Source organism: Paralichthys olivaceus, chromosome 18 (assembly GCF_024713975.1).
Source record: "Paralichthys olivaceus isolate ysfri-2021 chromosome 18, ASM2471397v2, whole genome shotgun sequence".
In the NCBI taxonomy this organism is placed as follows: domain Eukaryota; kingdom Metazoa; phylum Chordata; class Actinopteri; order Pleuronectiformes; family Paralichthyidae; genus Paralichthys; species Paralichthys olivaceus.
The window spans coordinates 15491411-15507440 of record NC_091110.1 but is presented as its reverse complement, the minus strand read 5'-3'; the positions used below and the strand labels follow the sequence as shown (position 1 = coordinate 15507440).

Here is a 16030-nt window from a genome sequence, read left to right as displayed (position 1 = left end):
TTAATTTGTGTTTTAAATATGAATTAGTGTTATTAGCACATATTTGCACTCAAAATACATTAACTGAATAAAAGCAAATAACATTTTTAGAAGACAAGAAGGAAAATCAAACCAGAGCAGAAACATAATCATAAAATGGAATCTTATTTTTTATTATTATTGGTCCAATATATCCAAAAAAATCATTTGAGGTAAAGATAAATTGCATCAAAAACAACATCAATATACAAGCTTATTTATAATTACAAGATGTTACTCACATCCAAATGTACATTAGGAGCTCTGAACGTAAACAGTACACACTTAGGAGAACAGATAATAAGTATAAACGAAGCTGGATTCACACGTTCGTCTGTCGTTTGACGTTTCACCTTTTCGTACAGGTTTGATTTTTATTCCGAGCTGCAGATTCTCTTCATGAGTGAACGTACGTGCGGAAGACAGGAGGAATAGACGGGGACATTTGGCTTAGAAACATTTGATTTTTGTTACGTTTAAGAAAAATACAATTCTCGCTTCTTTGCGGGCTCGTACAGTGGCAGCCGTCATACTCGTCCCTGTTTGGTGATTTAACCTGAATCAGAAAAAACGTTCAAACTGAAACCCAAAATAATTTGACACCAGAACATTGTCTCTTTTTTTGGCAACTTAAAGAAAGTAAATTTAGTTCTTTGTTGTTTTTCTCAGCAGATATTTCTGCCAGTGGCTGGAGCTACATACAGTAAATAGTGCAAAAGGAAATCAGCAGGCACACAGTATAATATGGGGCTTTTACAATGTCTGTGAGAGAGGAGACGTAAATTCATCAGAAATCCATCACCGGCGTTCCAACAATAAAAGCTTCATTCCTCATATTTTGGTTCTGTCAAATTTACACATTACAAATCTCCAAAATCCCTTTTTAAATGCTTCATCTTCACATACTCACTGGAACCCAACAACAATCTGCGTCTGATACAAAAATAGACTCAGCTGTGTCGTGTATTCCTTCCACTCAGGGATATCGAATATACAGAATATTGCTGATAGAGCAAAAAGAGGTTTCACTCAGGAGGAAGTTGTGTGTGCTCGGGTCACTGCGTCAGGTCAGAGCAGGTACTGACACCACAGAGCAGAAAAGTCTGCAGATGCACGGACGCCTCTTTCTGAAAATAAGCTGTAAACAAACACCAAGTACCGATCTCGTGAAGTAAACTAAACAGAACGAAAAGGAAGAGAAGTTATTATTTATATCCCATCACTTCATCCGTAACTTCATCTCCTCAGTTCTTTATCAAGTCAGTGGAAAAAGAAGGATGGACGACATGACGGCTCCTCAGAAGTGAAGCCAATCAAACTGATGTTTGTTCGACTGTTTGATTTTTCCATGACTGAAAGCTGAGACTGATTTGTGATTGGTCGGGCACGTGCATCAATGGGACCACGCCCCAGCGGCTCAATCCCGCGGTCAGTACTGCACAGACTCTGGCTCCACATGCACAAGATGGCAGCGTTCCTATCTAAAATCAGAAACACTGCCCCACAGCACCCCTAGTGGTCAAAAACTCCAAAGCGTTCCTTTCATCTTGCTTGATTACAATATATGCCTTTTTATAATTATTAGCTGAAAAGTGAATCTGACCTTTTGGACAAACCGTTATAAAAAATTGCTTAATGTTGGTGTGTGTTTATGTAAATTGTGACAATTAAACATAAAAAAGGATGGAAAGTGTAAGAAATGAGCAAAACTGTGCTTTTCAAGCTTGAAGATTAAAATGTAATTCTTCCGGTACAGTAGATTGTGAATGAGCCAGTCGAATCAGAAAACCCCCCGACTCTGGCTCTCCACACAGGATTTTAGTATTTTGGTAATTTGACATAAAAAAGAGCATCCATCGTTCTCTCTGCTGAAGCTGCCTTCACACTGGACCACGGCTACTCTTCTCACTCCATCCAATGCACACAGTCAAAAAACAAACAATATTCTTATCGCTGACGTCAGGTGGTGAGAGGAGGCAGTAGCTCATTTATTTTAATGCTCAAGGAGAAGGAAGGACATAAGAGATGAAGCTGACGACTAAAAACCGACTCACAAGCAGACGTCATCTCTGTCTTACAGCAGAAGGCTCAGTGATAACGGTCGGATAGAAAGACACCAATTAAAAGACGCAAAACAAACGACATTTACTGTTTTAATAAATCCTCTAGAAACACGGAACAAGAAAAATAAAAATGATGAAATTATTGTTTTGCTTTGTCATTTCTCAAAATCTGCATCTTATTACATTAAAGAAACTCCTCAAAAAGAAATTATGATCATGTGACTGAAAAACAATCATCACCAGGCCACAGCTTGTGATACCCACGCCACAAAAAGGGAATCTCTAAGCTAAGCTTGTCAGGATCACACACTGATATCAGAACAGAATTTGATTTTCTCCTTCAAGGCAAAACCGCATCAGCACCATTTGAGCCAAGAGAAAAGAGGAACCCGGTGTGACGCAACAGAATATGTTGGTCGACTGTGCGGTTGTACGACATCACGAGTCACAACCGAGCAGATGAGTTCCAGAGAATTTAACCAAACCAAATTGCAAAATAGTGCAATTCTTATTCAAACTGACGAACAAACCTTTCTCTGGAAACAAATGGCTTCAGTTTCTAAAAGTTCACAGCGTGAACCAGAGGGTAAAACTACCCGTTGTGCCATTTAGCAACCAAATCTGAGTCTTTTGTTTCTGCAAGACAACAGAAGTGGATACAAAAGGCAATTGGTTGAAAAAAAATAAAAAGTGACACAACTGCTCCGCGACCAGTTTTAAAAAAATGAGAAGAGTTTGACCTCCAGGTGGGGCTGCTGCACCATAGCTACAAAAAACAGATGTGGGACCAAACACAGAAGGAAGCTCGATATTCCACTCAGACACACACACCGGTGCCATCACTGTCCAATGCAGCTTTGCCTCTAAAACTAATTTCTTTCTCTTGAACCAAGAGGTTTTCACCAAGATCACTTTCTGACATCAGCTGCGACGTGTCCTGCTTTTCCCTTCAGGTTGAACACAAGGCCGGGTCACGTCGCTCTAATGCCACAGAAAATTCACATCTGTCCGAGTTGAGTTCTAAAGGCTGCAGGAAAAGTCCCACAGCTGCAAAGTTTGTGCACTTGTGAAAATGGCAAATATAAGATTTCATGAGCGGAAACATGCAAAACAAATGAGAAAAGGTTTATAAAATACTGGCGTCTTATTTACAACCAATAAGACGCCTTTGTACAGATGAGAAAGCGAAAGAGTTTTAGTGTTATGTTCTCAGAGGATTTTACAAAAAGAAAGGGAGAGAAATCTCGGGGATGCTCCAAATAGTTTGTTATTTCAAGATACTTCACACCAACTCGAACTATCGTATCTGCCTTCAAATAATGTTTTATGCATCAATCAGGAGCTTTTCCTTCCCGTTTTATTCAATGTGAAAATGGGGAGAACAGATTAAATAAACACAAACAGCATCAGCAATTAACTGTTAATTGGAAATATGAAGTAGAAAAAAGTCAATAAGAACAATGAGAAAAAAACGTTTCTGTGTACACAGTAGGTATCTCGTTCCCTGCTGTCCATGAACGCACCTCTTTTGCAGGTCAGGTCACCGTGAGAGACGACTTCCCCTCCGTACAAACATCTCACACGAGAACAGGGGGCTGAAGTCCAGCAGTTCCAAGCTGCTGCCCGGTTTGGTCCGTTTCCTTGGCATGAGAGCGTGTGAGCGTGAGGGAGGAACGTGGGAAACACGAGATGTTTCAGTTCGTCTCGCTCGTTTTGTCCTCAGTCTGTTTGTCCTGGAGGAGAGTGATGAGCGACTCCCACGCTGCCTGGCACTGCCGAGGTCGGAGACGGACGAGGAGTCGGACAGCGGAGGAAAGGAATGAGGAGAAAGGGAGAGAGAGGGAGACGCATCGTTTCATTACAGAGTGACGGCGAAGCCACAGTGTGGACGTTTTTCCTCCGCAGGTTTCAACAAGTTCAATTTAAAACATTTACAAGATCATAATTAAAGACATTTAAGATCCACGTCAAGTACGACAAATAATTATTTAATAAATCACTTTCCCGTAAATTAAAATGAAGCAGCCAAGTAGAGAATGAACCTGGATACACTCCAGGTAAAGACAGAAGGTATCCGCAGTCTTTCTCACACACAAGATTAAAGACGTAAATTCTGACCGAAGGGTTTGTTGACCATCAGTTATCAGTTCCATTTTAAAAAGGTTACTAACATTAGTTAGATTAACGAAATTAAAAGCTGCCGTGATATTTTAATGAATTTCAGACTTTTCAAGTTATAAAATGTTTGAAGACCCAGTGGAAACCCTGGTAATACTCCTGTATTTAATGATGTGTGTCGGCTCAACAAATAGGATTCATGTGATGACAGTGGAAACCTGTATGATTAGCACCAAACGTACCTTTTCATAGTGGTTGATGTTTTTGTCGGCCATGCCGGTGAGAAGCTGTTTGAAGTCTTGCCGCTTGTTGCTCTGCCAGCGCTCCCAGTCCGCCTTCAGGTCAGCGTTGAAACACTCCACTCTGTCCTGGCATTTCTCGACCTCCACAGGCATCTACAGGAAGACACAGAAAACTACAGCTACAGGGGGTGTGAGGGGACATAACACAAGACTGCACTTTACAGGACGAGAGTCACGGAGGTGTCGGTCTAAGATCACATCTGCTGCACATTGAAATGAGACAATGGGGAAAATAATTAACTACCTGATTGTTAAATATTACATTTTATGCTTTCAACAGTTTTTTTTTGAAAGATTATGTAAAACAAGAGAACACAGCAGTTTTTTTAAACTTCCTCGTGTGAACACAGAAGCTTACGGGCGTCCTGTCCTCCTGTTTGCGCAACACGGCTGCTTCTAGTCGTCCCTCGTACTCCGCCTGGCTCTGGTCTCGCTTCCTCAGAACGTTCTGCAATCAGACAGAAGACGTGCAGCCTCATTGTTGCGTTTACAGATACTGTAATTATTTCTGAGACTGACGACATATGAGAAATATTTAGAGGGAGGGAGATGCTGAGTCAGGAGGGTGGTGCAGATATGATGTGACACACGCAGAATCTAATGACATTTCCTTAATTCTGGGTCGAAGGTGACTCAGCTAAAAGAGTCTGAGTCTGATTTCCTTGAACTTATTTTATTGCACCAAGAAAATAACATTTTAATAAAGTAAATGAAGAGCATGACATGGAAAGAACCAATCTAAAACATGAATCTACATTCTGCTCTCAAAGAAACAAGCCAACGCCCCCGTTAGTCTCACCTTCATAGACTCTATGTAGAGAACGTACTCTCTGATTACAGGCAGGAAGTCCTGGCTCATGTTGTCAGTCAGATCCTCCAGCGCACCACAGCACGTTGCTACGGAGCTGGCCACGCCCTCCAGGGGGCGCTGCAGCTCTTCCTCCGACCTGGCCCAGCTGGAGTACACAGTGCCGTACTCACGCAGCTCTGTTAGGTACTCTAGAATGAGCGAGAGGAAAAAAAACAAACACAGAAAAGCTGGGTTTTGGTTTTGGTTTTGTTCTAAAACTTTTTTTTCATGACCTGTGGATTCCATTGAAAGTCTGCAGGCGATATTGAGGCACTGGCACATTCAACTGTAAAATCTATATTTGTAAATTACACCAAAGAGGCTGATGGCCAACACCAGGCCGCTGAGTAAAGCATGCACGGCATTCGTGTTTTCACAAACTCTGTGTCAGCTCATAGTCCTTCACTATCTACAGCTCTGATTACCTCTTCACGACTTCTCATCTTATCACTTAACACAAGAACATTTAGTTTCAGCTCCAGCTTTTCAGGCCAGAAGTGAAGCAATGCATCTAAAACCCTGGAGCAGCTGGTGACGCTGAGGATTTCACACACAGCAGAATCGCTTGCACCCACAAGGCCCAAAGGTCTGTGGGGGGGGGGGGTTTCTCTCCAAACAAACATTGCAGGACTGAAAAGTCCACACTGCAGAATCATAGAGGCATATAGCTGCTAGCAAGAAAACAAGCTTATAACCCTTAGCATTACTAGTTTCTCCATACATGAAACTAGTTTACGTCCAGCCCACGTCACCACCTCGTGAAGACACGGGCGTGTATTTATATGACAAGTCTCCTCCGTCGGTCCGATACCTGACTGCTCTTTGAGGATCCTCTGGGCGATGCGGTCGATGGTTCCCAGTTTCTGGTTGAAAGTGTCCAGGTACTCGCCCATGGTGCAGAATTCGGCCGGCCGCGCCCGCAGCTTGTAGCCGACGGCCACGTGCTTCACCGACTCGCCCACTTTGGTGAGCAGGGCGAGACCCTGACGCTTGTTCAGGTCCTGCAGATACAGAAACAACAACCGTCACCTGTATGTCGACAAAACACCACGAATGCTTCTCCTCTATTTTATCACCTTTAGTGTTTTATGACCCATTTTACGTGGTTGATTTCTTCCCTCATGTGCTTGTGCTCAACTTTCTGATTCCAATTATTTTACTGCAGCAACAACCTCATTTCCCCACAGGGATCAATAAAGTCTTGTGCCTCAGACACTTAGAGAGAAACTCTGTGACTGGTGGCAGAACTGGTGAGCGACACAAACACGTAAAGAGGCAGAAGCCAAGTTTGTGGTCGACCATCATGTTCAGAGGTGAGTGAGTGATTGTGGATAATAAAAGAACAGGTCTTACCTTGGCAGTCAGGAAAGCGTTCAGGTGCGGGTTGAAGGAGAGGACGGGATGGTCCGCAACTCGCTTCAGGAACTTGTCCAGAGCCTTCATCCTCGTCTCCACAAACTCCTCTGAAAAACGGTCGACCACGCCCTTCATCACAAACTTCTCAGGCAGCGGCTGGAGAAAAGAGCGGAAAGGAAGAAGAAGAGGAGTGAGGAGAGGCAGAGGAGAGGAAGCGGGACAGTCGGCCGCGTGTCTCATTTGACCTACTGGGATGAGGTGGGTCGGCTGGCTGTCTTCCAACTTGATCCTCAGCCTGTCGAAGTCCTGGTAGCGCCGCCGCAAGGAGTATTCGGGCAGATCGAACTCTATCCGTGTCGTCTGGAGGAGGAAACACACGCATTTGGGACGTTGATTTAAAGAGCGTAAAAAAATGGCGTTGTAGGTTTTTTTTCTGTAGCAGCGAATGACCTTTGTATCATTGTCATAAATGTATTTATAATTATTTATTGAGGTTTATTTTTCACTGTGTATAAACGACAGAGTACTTGCAGGTACAGTAAAGCAGAGTTCATATATTTGCTCAGTACACTCGAGGGCGAATATGTCTCTGTTTGTCTCAGATCATATAGGATTACTGGACATGCATATTAACCTTGAAATACAGCTGACACAGCGCACACACACACACACACAGTGCGCACACGCACGCACACACTCTCGGACTCTTAACAATCTAGCGTTGAAACCCCCACACACACACACATCTTCTCGATTTACACTTTGTTCATGTTGGGTTGTGATGTTTGTCTCCGGCCTCTGAGTCGAGAAGGATCGAGTGTCCTCCGGTTTGTTGCAGCTGATGATCGACTCGGACCAAAATATATTTTTCACTTTCCACACAACATCAAGATCTTAACAAGCACAAAAATAAAGATGTAAAGAGCCTCTTCACTTTATCTGGTCGTCATAATTTTCTTATTATTATTATTGTGGGGACTCAAGGGTAAAACTGACCACTTGGCCTTATTAATTATGCTACGGTAACATCACATATTAGTGTACGTTTTAACCATGCAACTTTGAGTAAGGAATTAAGACTCTGTACATAGTTGTGAAGAGAAAAGCAAATAGAGCAGCTGTCAAAAAGAGGAATCGCCGCGAGAGTTATATTTACATTCAGTGTACTTGACTCTTAACAAATATGTGCTAAGCTCCTGACAAATACTTCAAGTTGAAGAATAACAAACATTCTTCTGCATGTCTGCCTGTGTTGCATCATTGCAACAAGTCTTGGCTCGTAACTGCAACGTTAGTGATCATTGAATAAAGTGACACAAAGCTCAATCTTTAAGAGTCCAGTAAACTTTGCACTGACAAACTGCGTTACTAGACAATGAAGAACGTGCCTTGAACACACCACCAAGTTTTAAATTGTGGGATTATTGGGCTAAACCGACCTTGGTGGAGACTCTGTAGGTGATGTAGGTCTCCATGGTGGAGACGTGCTTCTTTGGGTCATCGACCGTGACAAAAAGGTCTCGGGTCTCCGTGGAGACGTAAGTGTCGAGGCCATCTGCATCTGGGTCGTCGTCCAGCTGCAGCCTATTGAAGAGCGAGGACGCCGAGGCGGGGCTGGACGTCTCCACCGGCGTGCCATTGGTCAACGCGGCTTCCTGCGTGGACAAGATAAACATGGCACCACAGTGACATCAAATTCGGATGTAGGACAAAGAGCTGATAGATTTGATTGCTGACGGTGATGCAGTTGTTTGTCGCAATCAATGAAGCTCTTGTTGAGGCTGCGTCGTCGGACACTGCTCTCGCCTTTCTAACTGAGTGACGAGGAGAGAAATGGAGAATTTGTGGAATGGAACATTTCGTCAGGCTTGATACAGAAAATACCAACTGTGGGAAAGTGATTTCCTGTTTATACCTGCTGTAGGTCACCAAAACACTTTGATCAAATTCTATTAATACTTTCTGACAAACTATGCAAACTAACAGCATCGTGCTATTTCATTTCCAAAATCCAAAAGGGCATTAAAAAGAACATTACCACGACAGTCTGTGTTGGTAAAAAAATCATTATGATGTTATGACGGACTTGTGGACTCTAAAGATCCCAGTAGACAAGCAGGAGGGATTCAAAGTTAAACGCTGACCATGCAACAGGAAGGTGAAGAAAACATCGAGGCAGCAGCAGGGTTGCATCACCAAAACCAACCTGCGCTGCAGTTTTTTTTTGATTTCCTGATTCTCTCACGTCGTCTGTGGCCTCACACACAAGGAAGCAACTACTTCTCTCTTCCAGAAACAGGTTCATGTGCAGGATGGAGAAGCTAATGTTCAACCTTAATCACTCTCTCTGTCACACATCAAATCACCTGATGCAACTTTCCATTTCAGTCTGTCTCTCTCTCTCTCTCTCCCTCTCACACACACACACACACACACACTACAGAAGCTGCTGACGTTGTACGTGCTCTTCTTGCACTGTGGTGCTAACCTGCACCGATAATCACAGTTCAGATAATTGCATTGCGTTGCATCAGTGTGAACGAACAACCAGGCCACAGATACACAGCCACACTCAGGCCGACAGCGAGGGGGAATCTGAGGACGCTGCACAGATCTGCTCTCATACAGAGCTGAGACATGTGTGACAGCACTGGGAAATATTGTGGTAGTGGGTGGATTCTGCTTTGTGATACATGTTTTGAGTTCATCTCAGATTTACGCGACAGTTTTGTGTGAGAACGGTTGAAAAACTTGTACGAGCTTCATCATCGTATCCACAAGACTATTTTTATAGTCTCGATGTCACAGCAGACACTTTGACTCCTCGTGGAAGCACAGGTCTCACTAACAACATTAGTATCGGCTCTGCTCCGCTAAAGTGTCCCAGTGTGACTTAGTGAGGCAGCCTGAACAAAACCAAGCAGCTAAATGGAATTCAGCCATACTTCATTTTATTATCTATACCTGGAACAAGATGAAATATCGTGCATGGAAAAAAATAGATGAGCATTGTGTGCAAATACAACCAAGTCTCATTTGCAAAATAAAACCGTTTAATTTTAACTTCACCACCAAAACCACGTCGAGCGGTGCAAACAAACATGTGTGAAGATCTGAAATTATCTTATGAAGTTATGTTTCTGTCTGTGCTTGTTTTTTTTGTCTGGATGTACCTGTTTAATTTGGTGCAGCTCCAGATCAGGGGGCTGGATTTTTCACTTCCTCTAACGCTGCAACATCGGGTGTTTTAAATTTCTGCGTGCTCAGGAGACTGATATTTGTGCAGATCCAAAATCAGTGAATAACTGAAATGTGGTTTTATGACGGGGCCGTCGGGCCTTGGCAGTGATATGCATGTTTAGAGTCATTCCAGTTTGCTTTAGGAATCAGACTCTGTGACACTGTTCATGCATGTTAGAAATAAGAAAAACTAGAAAATAAAGTAAAGTAGCCTTCAGAGTGAAAGGGCAGAGGGGCTGTAGCATCTCGTCTTGGTAATAATTAACCGAATACCTCAGTGGTTGCTAAGGTCATCACTCCCAGGTTTTGATAAAAACATCAGCAGCAGGAGGAAGAGGAATAAAAGCTTAGTCACGTGTTCACCTCCTCCTTCTTCTTCTTCTTCTCCATCTCTGTGTCAACACCTGAGCAGGTCGTGAAGTGAGGAAATGTGTGTTCTGACCAAACCACGTTTAAAACTGGAGTCAGTGGAGGAAACACACGGTTCACACAGAGAGGTTTGAGTGTTTGTGTGAGTGTTTGTGTGTGTGTTTGTGTGTGTGTTTGTGTTATCTGTTCTTATCGTCCAGTGATTCCAGACGGATCAGTCTGAGTCTAAACTCCAGTCCTGTGCAGTAAAAACCTCAGAAACACTAAATATCAAACCGAACATGTGTCCATGTGTGTTTTCTGTTAAACCTCCATCAGTTCGCTGAGTGACTGATGACTTCACCATTAAACCCTGGAGACAGCTCAGTAAACAGCTCAGTAAACACGCTACACTGGGGTCGGCTTCTCTCTCTCCACATCTGCTTCGCCACCACACACCCCCGGTCCCCCGGTGCCCCGGTCCCAGCCCGCCCCGGACCCTACCTTGTCCCCGCCGACGTCCCCCGTGACATCTGGCCCCGGGGACAGCGGCTCCTCGGCGGCGGACAGCGGATGCGGGATCTCCGCGATGGGCTTCTGCCCCGAGCTGGCCAGGCCTCTCGGAGCACCGGCACTCATCCTGCGGGAGGACGCGGCCCGGGTTAGCGGCTGACTGTCCGGTTCTCCGCGGCGGAGGAGGGGGGGGATGACGGAGAGCGGAGCCGGGGAAGAGGCTCTTCAGTGCGGATGATCGAGGGCAGACATCCGCTGGCTGCTGTCAGCTGACTCCTACTGCGCAGCTGCGGAAGTTAAACAGACACAACCCGGAAGTAAACACACAAGGCACGTGACAGCGGGGAAACGCCAAAGATCGTCTAGTGACAAGAGGAGTGGGTTGCTGGAAGAAAAACTGACAACCCTGTTAATTTTTTTACTCAAAGTCGGTAGAATGAAATGAAAAACATTATTTTAACCAATTTAACTTGGCAATTGAGTAAATACTTTATATATATTTTATACTAAATAAATGCATATTATTGTTGTTCATATACAATGGCCAATTAATTAACGATTAGGACCAGTGTTTAAATATATAACAATAGTAAGATAAGTCACAAATAATATAGAAATATAGAGTAGTAAGTGAAACAGTAGACTAAAACAGAGGTGCAAAAAGTAGTATTGGAAATGACAGATGAGTATTCCACTTAAAAATTACCATTATAACAGAAGTGGTATAGTAAACAAAGTAATGATGATAAAAGTGTAATTTTGAACATGTTGGTCGGTCGTATTGGTAAAAACTGTATATTTTTTCAGTCTCAATTCATAATGTCAATTACACAGTTCTAGATTAGCTGGTAAGTAGATCATAAATGAATTATCTGTCGAACAACCGTTGATTGTTTAAAGCTGGTAGTTGTCAGGAATGAAATAAGTTTTAGTTTATGTGCACATTATCAATTAGAGCATTTTACTTCAAGTTTGAGGAAACAGTTTGTGTTTCAGGTTCATTAACGTATTTCTTCTTTGTCTCTGTTTCATTTGACGATAAATTAATGTCGGGGCTCTCATTTGATTTTAATTCTGTGTTACTGATTGATTTGATTTCCCTCGGTCCTGTAATATTAGATCTTATTCTAACTTACATAACATTGTTTTGAAAAGCTTTAATAATGAAGTTGTTATGCTGATATTTCGACTGGTTTAAAAAAGCTCATAATGTGAATCTAAGGAATATTTTTAGTAACTGTTGCCAGCTAGCCTCGCTGAAGAAGAATTTGTTTGCCGGATAAATGAGCAGAGTGAGACCTCTTCCCTTTCACGCCCATCTATCTGGCTAACTGAAACACCGGCACCTGAACGTGACACAGATGTTTCCTATGATTCTCACGCACGAGACTCTTTTATCGTTATTTCAAGTTTCCAGCTGCTGATCCGCTGCTATCTTCACCTGCTGCACCAACATGGCCGCGAACCCTCCAGGACAAGGTCAGTGTCTCTGTTGGTTTGTTGTTAATAATGTTGAAAGCGAGGTTCTTTGTCTTTAACTGTGTTAAATATACGGAAGCGGAACTACAAATCCCGTGTCCCTGAACGCATCACAGCCCCTGTGGTTTTGAGTTCCTCTCATTGATCGAAGAAACAAAACAATTCAAATCTCAAAGCTTGATTGAAAATGAGCAGAAAGAAAAATAATCTTATATAATCTTTCACAAGACACTCATTAACATAACCAAAAAAAAATAGCAGCAGTTACAATTCATTGTATACCATTCAAAGAAGCTCACAACAACACTTAATTAACAGGTCATTGTATTCCCTCAACACACTGGCTTTAATTGTTTTTTTTATATTTAATGTTTGCTTTAGATTCTTAGGTTTCTTCGTTGAGATTGTTCCATAAACTTTAGCTAAAAGCCTCTTGAAGCTCATTTCATGGTCTTTATTAATTGTTTTTTTCACCCAGCCTTCCCAAACAAAACCCGGGTTGCGATCCTGGCCGAGCTGGAGAAGGAGCGCTGGCGGCTGCTGCAGAATCCATCCATGAACGCTGCTGGAGGCAGGTATGAACATTCACCTATACCGAAGCCAAATAATCAATATGTTGTAGATTATCAAAAGTGGGATTTCCAACAAGAGCAAACTTTGAGGTTAATATTAGAAACATCTTTCTGTTCAGATCGAGTCTGAAGGATTTCAGAGACAACGCAGATCAGCAGCACATCGCTGCTCAGCAGAAAGCTGCTCTGCAGGTGAGATACATACAAACAAACACGTACAAATGCAACTACAATCATCTAAATCATGACAAACGAGAAATTAACTCAGTAGAAGGAAAATCTCAGTCAACGGTCCCTTTAAATTAAATCAAGCTTTCTTGTTTATCATGTCGTCTTTTAAAGTTGAGCAGGATGAGTGTGTGTTATTTCTTAAAAGAGGTGTTGAGGCCGTAGGTTTTGATTTTGTTCCTCAGGATTACAGAAGTCCTCACTCAGCGACAGTAACACAAACCCTTGTCTAACTAACCAGGTCTTCTCTTGCAGCACGCACACACGCACTCATCGGGCTTCTTCATCACTCAGGACTCGTCTTTCGGGAACCTCATCCTCCCCGTCCTCCCGCGCCTGGAGCCTGAGTCCTGACCTTCTGCCACGGATCTGCCTCCAAGCTGCCTGAGACAAAATCAAAAATCACGTCAGACCAACGAGTCGGCTGCTTATTTATAGAGAAGCTTTCAAACAGAAACCTCCTGATCTTCTACGGCAAACTACAGAAATCCTGCTGATCCATAAATGCACATTTCCTCAGGTTTTTACATTTATAATTGATTTGAATTGATATCTGGAAAATAAAATTGTTATATGTATTAAATCACAGCGTTCTTTTAGTTTTATTTAATTTATTTTAAAGTTGTATGATCATTTCTTTTTCTCACTTATCTCTTGTGTGGTAGATGAAGGGTGAGTGCACGAACGAGAACGTGGCTCTGGAGGATATCAGCGGACATTCAGGTTATAAACATGGTGTAAATGAGTGTCAGGGCTTACAGACGACACCACACGAGCAGGATGTTTTCTGCTGTTCTGTTGAAGAACTGGTCACCATATACTTCAACTGCAATTGATTTGGATGCAACTATGTTTACCCCTGAAAGTCTGAAAGTGTTTTGTAGACTCAAACACTTCACCCAGACCCCATCCCTTTAAGTTTGGTTTACTTGCATGGCCAAGCTCAACTTTACCTCCTTGGACAGACGCTCTTCGACAATCCTCTCCCGTCCCTGGCTGGAGTCTCCGCAGCTGATGCTCTGGTCGCTGAGGGACCAGCGGTAGGCGTGTCCAGCACCACAGCCCCACATGATGACAGGGCCCGTGGTGGTGTGGGGTTCTGGCATCAGTAGGTTAACGTGAGAGCCCCGGGCTCTGTGTTGCATGCTGGGAATGAGGTTGCAGATGGTGGCGTGGCTGTGAGCCCAGAGGACGAGTTTGCAGAGACTGTCGGAGGTGGGGTGAACATGTTGGAAGCCCGCAGCAGAGAGAGAGAGAGAAGAGACAGTGTCTACAGCTTTCAAAGTTTTTACCTGAATGACTTCACCAAAGCTCATCAAGGTTTTGACGTCCAAACAGCTTCTTTACGTCTGTTTCTTGCTCCGCTGATATAAGTTTAGATGTTAGTACTTTTATCATGTTGAAATAAATAGCTGTAGTAAATCCAACCTGACAGAGACGTCTCTAGCACTTTGTTGAAGTTTGTAAGCCCATAAAATATCTCGCCAGCAGAAACTGCAGTTTTCAGAACCAGATGTTCTGTTGTTAAATATTTTCTTTAACAAAATCTTAACATTGCAATGTTTATGGGACTTTTTTACTTGCTGAGTTTTTGACATTACTCTTTAAAGATGTTCACATATATTGCATGATTTATTTTACGTTAATTTAGACTGTGTGCAGATGTTAATGGTATTTCTTTTAATCCTTTTTAGTTTTTTCTGAATCCCTAAAGTAATACATACTTTTTAATAAGAATAATGTTGCCCTTGCTGTTTAACGGTGTAAATGAGGACCTGTTTGTCTTTTAATAGAAGTTATTTTGTGTTTCAGTCCTCCAGAAGTTTAATATTAGTTGTTTTGCTCACAGTCTTTAGGAAATAGACTTTTGTTTACAGCTCGGTGAAGTATAAACTGAACTGTCCTTAAATGTCCCATGTGAGACATTAAACCGTCTGCACACAGCTGTGACGTCTGAGTAGGTTTCCCATCGTCCCCCTGTGTTTCTCTCTGTCTTCAAACTAAACTCGATTAATAATCGATCATAAATAAAATCGAATGTCCAGCACCACTTTCAACACAATCCAACAGGAAAGTGTCTCTACTGCCCCCAGCTGGACAGGAGGAGACACTGTTATCTCATTTAACTATTATATTATATTATATTATATTATATTATATTATAAGTGTTTTTGATCCTTTTTCTGTCGTGAATCCATAATCCATACAGTTTATTTCTATATAGGGCATTGTGTTCATGTCTAAACTTCTACAGGAAGAATTGGGCATATTTATTTTTACTCATTGAAGAATCCAGGATAAATTAACATATACATACATATAATTCAGAAGTAAACAAGTGTTTTCTACTTCACAGTAAAGTCTAGATTGAATTCATGTACCTGTGAGGTTCAAAGTTTCCTCTTCACCTTTATATAAACAGAACATTGATGTTTTGCTTCCAGACCAGTTGTGATTGAGAGAAACAAGTTCTCCCTTCTTCTGCAAAATCATGTGAAAACAAACCTCTGGAGTAAAGCTGCATGTTCAAACATCCAGGTTACATCACGTTTACATGTTTCTGAACACATGAGAACTTTAAAACACAAACAGCAGCTGCTAAAAACTGTTTTTTTTAGAAATGTCTTATTAAATAAAAGATGGATTCCAATTAATTATGAGTTAGCTATTGATTTAGTGGCACTTTCAAGGATGATCTATTATTTGTCTAACACCTCTCATGTATGTTAACCAAGAGGAGAGGAGAATTAGACAAAACAAATAAAACTGCTGAGAATTAATAAGAGAGAGTTAAAATAAAAATGATAAATGTTTGATCATGACTTGTATGTTTTATTTCCAATGTGTGATTTATACTTGAAGTCGTTTGTTCCTGTTCAAGTGCATTATTTAAAGTGCAATACAAATAACTTGAATTAAGACAATTTAAAAAAATGATAATAA

The 16030-nt window shown here is 42.1% G+C and overlaps 2 protein-coding genes across 3 annotated transcripts; one reads left to right on the top strand and one right to left on the bottom strand.

Moving 5' to 3' along the window:
• Positions 1-131: 131 nt before the first annotated feature.
• snx30 (sorting nexin family member 30) lies at positions 132-11105 on the bottom strand. The gene is made up of 9 exons (XM_069514015.1): positions 10800-11105; positions 8147-8362; positions 6957-7067; positions 6705-6863; positions 6163-6352; positions 5301-5500; positions 4860-4949; positions 4442-4594; positions 132-3853 (listed from the first exon to the last, which is right to left on the bottom strand). The coding sequence occupies exons 1-9, from the start codon at positions 10932-10934 to the stop codon at positions 3776-3778; spliced, it is 1332 nt and encodes a 443-aa protein (XP_069370116.1). The 5' UTR covers positions 10935-11105; the 3' UTR covers positions 132-3775.
• Positions 11106-12098: 993 nt separating this feature from the next.
• LOC109626126 (SOSS complex subunit C-like) lies at positions 12099-14644 on the top strand. 2 transcript variants are annotated; one of them, XR_002202503.2, is made up of 5 exons: positions 12099-12287; positions 12766-12862; positions 12979-13051; positions 13343-13607; positions 13753-14644. XR_002202503.2 is itself a non-coding variant. In XM_020081807.2 (4 exons), the coding sequence occupies exons 1-4, from the start codon at positions 12263-12265 to the stop codon at positions 13439-13441; spliced, it is 294 nt and encodes a 97-aa protein (XP_019937366.1). In that variant the 5' UTR covers positions 12099-12262; the 3' UTR covers positions 13442-13670. The 2 variants fall into 2 exon arrangements, 1 of the variants encoding a protein (XP_019937366.1); XM_020081807.2 differs by lacking the exon at positions 13753-14644 and having other exon boundaries at positions 13343-13670.
• Positions 14645-16030: the final 1386 nt, after the last annotated feature.